The sequence below is a fragment of the Anabrus simplex genome, chromosome 5 (genome assembly GCF_040414725.1).
Source record: "Anabrus simplex isolate iqAnaSimp1 chromosome 5, ASM4041472v1, whole genome shotgun sequence".
In the NCBI taxonomy this organism is placed as follows: Eukaryota; Metazoa; Arthropoda; class Insecta; order Orthoptera; family Tettigoniidae; genus Anabrus; species Anabrus simplex.
Genome location: NC_090269.1, coordinates 402,824,652 through 402,837,431, shown reverse-complemented (window position 1 = coordinate 402,837,431; position 12,780 = coordinate 402,824,652). Strand labels below are relative to the sequence as shown.

The 12,780-nt window shown below is 39.5% G+C and overlaps 1 protein-coding gene across 1 annotated transcript in view; it reads left to right on the top strand.

The window, feature by feature from the left end:
* The window catches only part of LOC136874573 (uncharacterized), a 198,353-nt gene that overhangs the window by 43,129 nt on the left and 142,444 nt on the right, over nucleotides 1-12,780 (top strand). Inside the window, exon 8 of the mRNA XM_067148209.2 lies at nucleotides 3,898-4,136. Coding sequence (XP_067004310.2) covers nucleotides 3,898-4,136 — 239 coding nt within the window. The remainder of the gene's footprint in view (nucleotides 1-3,897; nucleotides 4,137-12,780) is intronic.

Here is a 12,780-nt window from a genome sequence, read left to right as displayed (position 1 = left end):
CATCTACATCTTTACCTTGATACAACTGTTGGATATGTTCCTGCCATCTTTCTGCTTTGTCTTCTTTTCCTAGAAGTGGCTTTCTTGCTGAGCTCTTTATATTCATACACCTAGATTTCCTTTCTCCAAAGGTTTCCTTGATTTTCCTGTATGCAGCATCTACCTTTCCTAGGACCATACAACCTTCAACACCCTTGCACTTCTCCTTCAGCCATTCTTCCTTAACTACCTAGCACTTTATATCCACTTCATTCTTTAATCACCTGTAGTCTTTTCTGCCCTCTTCATTTCCAGCATTTTTGTATTTTTGTTGTTCATCAGTCAGGTCTAGTATCTCCTGAGTTATCCACTGATTCTTAGTTGATCTTTTCTTCCTTCCTTTCTTCAGCAGCCCTACTGACTTCATTTTTCATGACTATCCACTCTTCCTCTATTGTGTTTCCTTCAGCCTTTTCATTTACTCCTTGTGCTACATTTTCCTTGAAACAGTCCGGCTCCATGGCTAAATGGTTAGCGTGCTGGCCTTTGGTCACAGGGGTCCCAGGTTCGATTCCCGGTAGGGTCGGGAATTTTAACCATCATTGGTTAATTTCGCTGGCACGGGGGCTGGGTGTATGTGTTGTCTTCATCATCATTTCATCCTCATCACGACACGCAGGTCGCCTATGGGAGTCAAATCGAAAGACCTGCACCTGGCGAGCCAAACATGTCCTCGGACACTCCCGGCACTAAAAGCCATACGCCATTTCATTTTTTCCTTGAAACAATCCCTCACACTCTTTTTTCTCAACTTGTCTAGATCCCATCTCCTTGCATTCCTTCCTTTCTTCAATATTTTCAACTTCAGATTGCATTTCATGACCAACAAGTTGTGGTCAGAGTCCACGTTTGCTCCTGGAAAAGTTTTGGAATCCAACACCTGGTTGCTGAATCTCTGCCTAATCATAACAAAGTTTATTTTATACCTTCCAGTGTCTCCAGGTCTCGTCCATGTAGACAGCTGTCATTTGTGGTGTTTGAACCAAGTATTGGCAAGGATTAAATTATGATCAGTGCAGAATTCAACCAGCCGATTTCCTCTTTCGTTCCTTTGTCCCAATCCAAATTCTCCTACTGTATTGCCTTATCTTCCTTGGCCTACCACTGCATTCCAGTCTCCCATCACAATTAGATTCTCAGCACCTTTTACGTATTGTATTAAATCTTCTATATCTTCATATATTCTTTTGATTTCCTCATCATCTGCTGAACTAGTAGGCATATAGACCTGCACTATTGTGGTGGGCATTGGTTTGGTGTCTATCTTGACGGCAATAATTCTTTCACTATGCTAGTCGTAGTAGCTTACCCGCTGCCCTATTTTCTTGTTCATTATTAAACCTACTCCTGCATTTCCCCTGTTTGATTTTGTGTTGATAATTCGGTAGTCGTCTGACCAAAAATCCTGTTCTTCCTGCCAACGTACTTCACTTATACCAGCTACATTTAACTTTAGTCTATTCATCTCTGTTTTCAGATTCTCTAACCTATCACAACAATTCAAACTTCTAACATTCCACGCTCCGACTCGCAGAATGTCAGTATTCATCTTCCTGATAATCGCCACCTCTCGTGTAGTCCCCATCTGGAGATCCGAATGGGGGACTAGTTTAACTCCGGAATATTTTACCTGGGAGGAAGCCATCATCAGTACATCATTCATACAGAGAGAGCTGCATGTCATCGGGAGTTAGTTATGACTGTGGTTTCCTGTTGCTTTCAGCCATGTAGCAGTTTCAGCACAGCTAAGCCATGTTGAGTATTATTACAAGGCCATATCAGTCAATCATCCAGACTGTCGCCCTTGCAACTTCCAAAAGGCTGCTACCCCCCTTTCGATGAACCATTCATTAATCAGATAAAAAATTAGATGTATGGCTTTTCAGGCGTTTGCTCTATTAACCAGCATTTCATCCTAGGTCTGACACTAGACTCCTCAGAGTGGGATGTGTCAGACCCTACCCACTGACGCTGGGGTATATGCAGGTGAACTTATCAGAAAAATATCTAATTCCCTCCATGGGAACTTAGAATTTCCATTCGGAATTGCTAGGTGGGCATTAATTCCATTGTGGAGTTTTATCTCCCATATGCAGTTATCAGACTGTGCTTCTTAAAAGGCTTCTGATAAGTTCACCTGCATACACCCCAGCGTCAGTGGGTAGGGTCTGACACATCCCACTCTGAAGAGTCTAGTGTCAGACCTAAGACAAAACGCTGGTTAATAGAGCAAACGCCTGAAAAGCCATACATCTAATTTTTGATCTGATTTTTTATATGCTCTATTGGTGGAAAAATATCTAATCCCCTCCATGGTAACTTAGAATTTCCATTCAAACCATTCATTAGCCTGGTCTCTCAACAGATACCCATCCAATATGGTTGCACCTGTGGCTCGGTTATCTGCTTCATTGGGACATGCAAACCTCCCCACAACGGCAAGGTCACATGGTTCGCAGGGGAAGGGAGGCCATATTATTATTATTATTATTATTATTATTATTATTACTATTATTAAAATATTATTTGTTCATATTGGCCTACTAAGGACCACATTATTTCAACTGTCTTCTCTGGGCTTTGATCTTTGCCCAGTGCTCCTTCATTCTTTGTCGGTGTTGCTCTTTTCTTTCCTCTGTCTATATGTTTCTGTCTTCAACTTTGGCCTTTCTTGAAAATCCTGGTGGACTTTTAGTTTCCTCCTGAGTGGGTTGCATTCTTGTATATCTTCATACGTGATCCCCCATCTCCTGTAGGTCCCTTTCCACCTCTTTGAACCAAGTTGGCTGGGTCTTCTTATCTTTAAAATAGCTAAAGATCTGGTTTGATAATCATGTTGGTTTCAGCCTTAGCAAGTGGCCATAAAATGCAATTCTCCTTCTCTGCATAACATAGAGATCTTCTAGACATGAGTATACAGCTCATGGTTATGCAAGAACTTATATTTATCTTTGTATTTATTTGGGCCAAGATTTTTCCCTTATCTTTCTTTAATTTCCAATTTTTCTATCAGAACTTCCTTGTTCATAGCAAGGCATTCCACTGCATACAAATCCTCTGATCTTATGACATGCAATAATGTCTTAGTTTTGTGTTTTTTTGAAAATGTCTTTGGTCAGTAGATAAGCCATTTCTATTTTATCCATTTGTCTTGTGAAAGCTTCTTTTTCATAGATGTTTGGTTCTATTTAAACTTATCTGACTGTTTGATTGCTTCCTGGTTTACTTTTTGCTCTCTTGTTGCTAGCTTGATGAATTGCATTTTCTCCAAAGAGATCTAGAGGCCTGCTTTTTCCATCTGTGTTCTTGATGTGGTTAATTTGCTTTGTAGCCATGTCTAAAGAATCAGAGAAAATTGCTGGATCATCTGCAAAAGCTAGTCAATCACTTGAAAGGTTCATGTTCTTGTAACCCAATCTCACACCATTTTGGAGCCCATCGTTCTTAATTTCTGTGTGCCACATGCATGTAACTTTTTCAAGGGCGTAATTGGAGAACAGGGGCGAGCACCCATCTCTCTATCTAACTTCTGTCTTAATCTTGAAAGTGTCCAAAATTTCTCCTCCAAACTTAACTCTGGAGATTGTGTCACCTAGGGTCCATTCAATGATTGCCCTGGTTTTGTTATCCAAGGCAAATCCCTTTAGGACTTGAATAAGAGTGATTCTATCAATCAAATCATAGGCATCATTATTATTATTATTATTATTATTATTATTATTATTATTATTATTATTATTATTATTATTAATCAAAATAAACTGTTAAGCTGTAACATTGTACATTTTTATGGGTATATTGAGAAAATTCCTAATTAATAGTGGCACAAAACATTTAGTAAATGGTGTCTTCTTGCAGTCAGGTCTGGACGAGTTGGTCACTCGCTTGGTTGGGGCCCGTGCAGCTGGAGCTCGTGCTGTACTATTGTGGACAAATTCTCAAGACACCAAGATGCTCATGCAGGCTGTAGGACAAGCACTAGGTCATGGAACTCTCCGTAGAGAGGATCTATTCTGGCTGCTTGCCAGTCCTGACAGACAGACACTTCATGTCCTACAACAGGCAGGCAATCTTCTAGGTGGGGCTCTAGTATTCAGGTAAAGTAAGTTTGCAATGTACATGATGTGAACTTCTAAAAGAACAAACAAATGCAAATCTCCTTGTCCTTTCATGTTTAAAGTTCTCTTCCCACATCGACCAATCATTGTCTTGTTTTGTTTCTACCCCTTAGTCTCATTTCTTGACACGAGGTTGAGGATGAGGTGAAATGAATTTATATGGCATGTTTTTACAACCAGATATCTCTCATAGTGCAGTGGCACTGCCCATGGCTCAAGGTGGCCTCCACGGTATGCACTAGCCATGCATCTTGGTGGGTGTGCTATTTACCAATTGATGAGCCCAACTTAGCACACTGGGGTGAAACACTGGCAACCAGGAATGAGTTAGCTGGAAAATTTACAATGTCCAAATAGGCAATTTATATTGGTATTACATTCCACTTAGTCCAGCAGTTTGTCTCCTTTCCCCCAAGTCTTTCCAGCCAAAACTTCGCAACATTTTTGTAATGCTACTCTTTTGTCCAAAATCACCCAGAACAAATCAAGCAGCTTTCCTATGGATTTTTTCCATTCTTCAATCTAGAAATTCTGGTGAAGGTCCCATACATTGGAACTATTCTCTAGTTTGGGTCTTACCAGAGACTTATACACCCTCTCCTTTACATCCTTACTAAAATCTCTAAATAACCTCATAATCATTTGCAGAGATCTGTACCCTTTATTTACAATCATATTTATGTGATTACTCCAATGAAGATCTTTCCTTATATTAACACCTAGGTACTTAAAATGATCTCCAAAAGGAACTTTCACCCCATCAACACAGTAATTAAAACTGAGAGGACTTTTCCTATTTGTGAAACTCACAACCTGACTTTTAACCCCGTTTATCATCATACCATTGCAGAAAGTCTGTCTCACAACATTATCAAGGTCATTTTGCAGTTGCTCACAATCTTGTAGCTTATTTATTATTCTGTACAGAATAACATCATCTGCAAAAAGCCTTATCTCTGATTCCACTTCTCTGCACATATCATTGATATATATATAAGAAAATATAAAGGTCCAATATTATTCCCTTGAGGAATTCCCCTCTTAATTATTACAGGGTCAGATAAACCTTCACCTAATCTAATTTTCTGAGTTCTGTTTTCTAGAAATATAGCTACCCATTCAGTCACTCTTTTTTCTAGTCCAGTTGCACTCATTTTTTGCCAGTAGTCTCCTATGATCTACCCTATCAAATGCCGTAGATAGATCAGTCGCGGTACAGTCCATTTGACCTCCTGAATCCGGGATATCTGCTATATCTTGCTGGAATCCTACAAGTTGAGCTTCATTGTAATAACCTTTCCTAAACCCAAACTGCCTTCTATTAAACCAGTTATTAATTTTGCAAACATGTCTAATATAATCGAAAAGAATGCTTTCCCAAAGCTTTCATGCAATGCATGTCAAACTGACTGGCCTGTAATTTTCAGCTTTATGTATATCACCTTTTCGTTTATACACAGGGGCTACTATAGCAACTCACCATTCATTTGGTATAGCTCCTTTATGCAAACAATAATAAAATAAGTACTTCAGATATGGAACTATATCCCAACCCATTGTCTTTAGTATATCCCCCAAAAGCTTATCAATTCCAGCTGCTTTTCTAGTTTTCTACTTCTGTATCTTACTGTAAATGTCATTGTTAGGTAAATTTTAATACATCTTTAGTTTTAGTCACCTCCTCTATCTAGACATTATCCTTATAATCAACAATCTTTACATACTGCTGAATGAATACTCTGTTTTTGAAGATCCTCGCAAACACACTCCCCTTGTTCATTAACCCTTGGGACGTCGCGCGAGGTAGTGTAACGTCAGTCGTCACATGCGATGGAAAAGACCGTGCGAGAATTCCATATCATTTTTGTATTTCAATTTGCTATTTATTTTTGTTATGTTGCTATATTTTTGTTTACTCTCTATTTTCATTATTAAAAATACAAATATTATTTATTTACATTTAAATAGTGCTTTAAAATAATACACTAATTAATGTTACATTCTACTTAACACACATCAAAAAACAGTGAAATGGGAAGAACTTAGATTCACAGAATTCACAAAAGTAAACTGGTAAAAGAAGTATAGTGCAATGTGCAAGTAATTTACAACTATCAGTAAAAATATGTACAAAACAAAAGTTACAGCAATATAAATAAGTTATACAGTCCAATGGTAAGAGCTAGGCTACAACAGATAGAAGGGTACAGCAATTACAGATTTACTGTTCACTAAAGACAATTTATTTGTCATTCTTCATTATATTCATGAGCTGACTGTGTCCTTAGATAATAAAAAGGTCATCTTCATTTTCTTCATCTTCACCTGCTGTCCCCATACTGCAGGATTGACAGGTGAAGAAAGTGTTCTCCTGGCATGTACACAGAGAGCAGGTAGCACACAAAGTCTTCGTCTTTCTGTTTCCTTTTCCACACCATCAATCAATTTCTTTATCCTATCAACTGCTTCGGAATCCATTTTCACTCACAACGCAAGTAAACAGTCAAACAATTCATGTACACGGATAGTTGCGCGTCCAGGGTTAGAACTAAATTCAACAAACAGCAGTAGTCGCCCGCTGTCGAAAGCACCGCGCACTCACATAAACATCAACAGTGACAACAGAAGAGCAATTAGGGAGCGCTACCAGGCTATAAACACTAGAAGAGGTTGCAGGGTAGGTATGGTGGAGGGAGAAATCTGTCCTGTAACAATTGTAGACAGAGTAACAAAAGAAGAATGCGTGCGGTCGAAAAGACCGCGGCGCGACGTCCCGAGGGTTAATAATTCCTGGAATGTCCTTGGAACCTGTTTCTGCCTTAAAGTACCTATATATACCATTCCATTTTTCACTAAAATTTGTATGAGCACCAGTTATGCTTGCCATGATGTTATCCTTAGCTGACTTCTATGCTAGATTGAATTTCCTAGTAAGTTCCTTCAATTTCTCCTTACTTCCACAACCATTTCTAACTCTATTTCTTTCCAACCTGCACCTCCGTTTTAGTCTCTTTCCTTCTCCATTATAATATAGTGGATCCTTACCATTCCTTACCACCTTGAAAGGTACAAACCTGTTTTCACATTTCTTAACAATTGCTTTAAACCCATCTCAGAGTCTGTTTACATTTTTACTTACCGTTTTCCACCGATCATAGTTACTTCTTAAAAACTCCCTCATGCCTGTTTTATCAGCTACATGGTACTGCCTAATTTTAATACCTTCCTTTCTTTCGCATTTATTTTTAACTACTACAAAAACAGCTTCATGATCACTAATACCATCTATTACTTTGGTTTCTCTATAGAGCTCATCTGGTTTTACCATCACCACATCCAGGATATTTTCCCTCTAGTTGGTTCCATCACTTTCTGAATCAGCTGCCCTTCCCATATTAACTTATTTGCCATTTGTTGGTAATGCTTCGTGTCATTCACATTACCTTCCCAATTGGCATTTGGTAAATTGAGATCATCCGCTACTATCACGTTCCTTCTCATATCATTTTCCAGATAGCTGATTATCTTATTAGATAACTCTGAATCAGCGTCAGCACCATGCTTTTCTGGTATGTACACTCCAAAGGCATCAGGTTGCCTATTATCTTTAGAGATGAGCCTTATACCTAGAATTTCATGTTTGTTATCTTTAACTTTTTCGTAGCTTACAAATTCTTCTTTCACCAGAATAGATACTCCCCCTCCTACAATTCCTGTCCTATCTCTACGATACACACTCAAGTGATATAGATGTTGATTCCCATAGGGAACCTGAAATATTTGTCCCGAATGAGTAAATTAATATTTCAGTAAATTTATATTTCAGGTTTCCTATGGGAATCAACATCTATATCATCTGATGGCCAAGCAGGCATCAATTTTTGGTGATGAAAAGTTTTACATCGTGCATTGGCACTGTCAGTGTCTCCAAGTAGCCTACGCAGTGGCCTCCACGGTATGCACTAGCCATGCATCTTGGTGGGTGTGCTAGGTACCAACTGATGAGCCTAACTTCTCACACGGGGCAAAACACTGACAATCAGGAATGAGTTAGCTGGAAAATTCATAATGTCCAATAACGGACCATTTATATTGGTATTACACACTCCAGTTTCGTGAGAATATTTCTGCATCCATTATATCATTTCTCAGCCATGAATCAACTCTTATTACAATATCTGGTAAATATATATCTATTAAATTACTTAAATCTATTCCTTTCTTACCGGGCGAGTTGGCCATGCGGTTAGGGGCGCGCAGCTGTGAGCTTGCATCTGGGAGATAGTGGGTTTGGATCCCACTGTCGGCAGCCCTGAAGACGGTTTTCCATGGTTTCCCATTTTCACTCCAGGCATATGCTGTGGCTGTACCTTAATTAAGGCTACAGCCGCTTCCTTCCAACTCCAAGGCCTTTCCTATCCGATAAACCTATCTGTGTCAGTGCGACGTAAAGCCACTAGCTATTCCTTTCTTTACAGTACTTCTACAGTTCAACACTAACATTTTTATGTTATCCCTACTTGACTTCCAATTCCCTGTACCCTTATCACCACTGCCTAGGCCACCCCATTTCCTTGAATGTACCTCCCTATATCCCTTCTAAACAAATTAAACAAACTTCTAAACAAAGTAATCCACACACACGTTCGCACGCACGCACGCACACACACACGCACACACACAAATGTACTTTAAAGGTTGTTGTCTTCCCTATACAGCTCTAACGGAGCGCAGATCCCTATCCCCTACCCAACCATTAGGATCAATAAATCTCACTCCCAGTTTCCCATATACCCACTGCATATTAGTAAGACTCGTTGGCTGAATGGTCAGCGTACTGGCCTTCAGTTCAGGGGGTCGTGGGTTCGATTCCCAGCTGGGTTGGGGATTTTAACCTTAATTGGTTAATTCCAATGGTGCGGCGTCTGGCTGTCCCCAACATCCCTGCATCTCACACACCACACATAACACTGTCCTCCACCACAATAACACACAGTTAACTACACATAGCAGATGCCGCCCCCCACGCCCCCCCGCCCCTCATCGGAGGGTCTGCCTTACAAGAGCTACACTCGGCTAGAAATAGCCACATGAAATTATTATAGTCTCATTTAGACCCCCAATCACCTTCGAGTGAGTATCCCTCCTACACAGTATTCCACTGATAACAATCTCCACTTCCTTAAACTTCACCCATGCTGCATTTACCAGATCCCACACATCCCCAACAGGAAGATAATGAATAAAAGACTAGGGACTTAGAACAACCATAAAAAGAGGAAAGTAATCCAAAAGGTAACCCAAGTGTAATATTCAAGTCCTCTGTAGAAAGATGAGAATAATAAAAGGAACACACAAGAAAAGTAGAAATGAGCTTGTGGGAGGCTGGATGTAGAAGCACTGAGACTGACGAGGAGAGAGCCAAACTACTTGAAGACAGCAGTGTATGAAGATGTGGAAATTGTCCTTGTGTTTTGTGTTTTCTATTTCTCCTTTTCCTCCTATTAAACTATCATTGTATTTTTACTATGTGTGTTCCTTTCTATGTTGCTGTCTTTATGCATGCGACTTGTATTCAGGACTGTAGTCGAGGGTACACAGTAATGGCGATTGAGAATAAGAAGTGCGGGGGGGTGCACAAAAATGTATAGACAACAAAAGTACCCGGATCTGGGGGATTTTAAAAATAGTCATAAAATGGGAAGTTTTTGATGCTCTTTGAACGAATTCCGATAGAGAAATAAAGATTGATAGTCTATCAACTTAAATGCGGTAATAATAGGAGTTTCACCAAAGGAACAATAATTACACATGTATTACAATTAAGCAGAAGTACGACATAATTATACAATTAGAAAGTCATGTAGTATTTGACTATACACTCACAAAATATCAGACACTAAGTAGAACTGAACACACACATGACTAAGTGAAACTTCCACACTAACGAATGCACGCGACAAGTGGGTCACATTGGAAAAAATACACCCCTGCTAGCCTTTGTCGCAGAACATGCTACACATTGCTCTGCGAGTCTCTACTACTTGCTGTGGGGCTCTCCTCTACAATTCGGTTAACCGCGCCGAACGACATTTTGTGCATGTTTCCGCTAAGTATTTTTTCTTAATAATTAAATACTACATACATACATACATACATACATACATACATACATACATACTGGGACCTTTCCCACCGTCCCCCATGACTCATGGGACCATGTGACAACCAACCAACCAACCCTTTCGGGTCACGAACACATGGGACCATGCTCCACGGAAGTCGATAGTCAAGGGACCTTTTCGGCCTGTGCCGATTTCCCCTCATTGGGATTGTATATTTAATCCACTCACATGAGAAGTTACCGGCCATGCGGCTCAGCTAGGTCAAAGCTACTCTTCCGTTCCTGAGGTCTGAACACGGACTCCTCAGGGCCGAAGACCGTTCGCGGCATATAAAGGCTATCATACATAAACTATCTTAAAGGCCTACAATGAACGGAAGAGGATTCTGGATGCATGTTTTTCGGTATAGATAGGCACGAAATAGTCTAGAACAATTTACTATTCACTTGGTGAAATATACAAAATTTACATACACTCTTGATACTTATTACACAATCGATATAAGCAATCACTTATTTCAGCAGCGGAAAAATCCGTGCTGCGATTGACATCAGCTGTTACCTCCACATTCCACAGACAAAATCTATGTGGACGGCAACGTTAGCTGGTACTATCTCTAACCCAATAAATTTTCCTTTTTGACACAGACGTTAATATCCATATCCCTCTCTACCAAAACAGAGAATAACCGAGAGGTTGTTAATATGATCTCACTTTTTCACATACTATCACTTTGAATTGCCTGTGCCCTACATTGCTTACCTAAAGACTACATTGGTTTGGATGTATGCCACACAGATTGTTTTGTGTATTATCGCGATTGTTTTGTGCGTGCTATCACCCGGTTTACCATAAACCACTGAGTACGACATACACAATAAAATGACCCTACCATATTCACAAAAACAAAACAAGCCATGTTTCCCCCAATGCGAGTATTCCATGGGACTGAATCCCGTATTACACATTAAAATCTATTTACACAAAAGAAAAATGTCCGCTTTTTGAATGGTCGGCTAACTTAAGGTATCAATAAAGTAAATATTAAAACAGGATTAATCCGAACATATCAGAAATCCATCACTAAATCACGGAAAATAAAAATAAATGGACTCAAGTCTTCCATAAAATTAAACACAGACTTGAACAACGAACTATCACTTGCAATCACTGCCAGTGGACTTTCACGAAGTCTAGATTCAAATCGACATCGATTACAAGTAAACAAAAACACATCCTGGAAAAGAAATATATCAAACACATGTATCAATAAATACAATGGCTGTAGTTGATCCGTTGTAACCCGCTATCTTAGCGAGCTGTTGATCCCTGCTGTGCTCACACGAGGTTTGAACCTGAGACTCTGGTCGTCTCCATCCAGGGTACTGTAATCAAGCCCTAATTAGTCTAATCATGTATAGAACAGTCATAACAAAAATAAACATTTATATTGCTCTGTGGGTCATGGTCTACAGCGTGGCAATTAAAGAACTTGCTGTCTTTATTCTCAAAAGGAAACAGACTGTTGGTCCGACCAACCTTTCTGCTTGTATCTATTCCTCCCTGTTCCAGACTCTCCCCCTCTCAGCCATAACTCACGGCTGACACTCGTCCCACTGTCCGGAGACTAAAGACACTATTCAACCTGCTTCCCGCTAGGATTCTTTTTGTGTCCATCAAATTAATTCATTAGAAACTGGCACATTTTATTCAATGCTCGGGCCAGCCCACATACATTCAGTACACGAGAATCATTTCTCAAATTCAACCGTTAATTCACATCTCATTCTCTCATATCTCTGGAGGTCTGGAGTTCGACTCGTATCTTCTCTCCTTCCAAAAGTCCACCATCCGTCAGCCACTGACCACAGCAATATTCCTATTTCTCCGCCTCTGAGGCGAGAGTGTGTACCTATCAGATACTACCCTATTGCTCGAAATCTATCGGTATAAATCATCAATCAAAATACTTTCAGTAAAATAATAATAATAATAATAATAATAATAATAATAATAATAATAATAATAATAACATAAAAATTAATTTAAGTTTTTAAATCCTGCCAAACCACTAACAGACCTTCTACGTGTAACCTCACTAGTGTAGTGGAGGACAGGGGTTCAAACCTCGGCACTTCATTCCTTGAACATCTTCAGTTACAGCCAAAACTTATATTACCATGCAACAAACTACTATTTCTATCTTTACGAACATAGTGCTGATTCTAGCCCAAGCCTTTCCTTTTATACGGGCACTTGTTGATGACTCTGTCACCTCGCTAATCCCTGCGTAACTTAGGCAATTGCTCAGATGAGATCTACATCATTAATCTACATAGCATTCTACTCCTTTTCCCCCCTCAATTCCTTCTCAGCACGAAATAAACAAAATATGATAACATGCAAATATAGCCACTAAAAGGGGTCCCATATTCTATACACTAACATAGGATCACTCCCTTCCCATATCTAATTAATTAAAACCAAAATGAATAAAA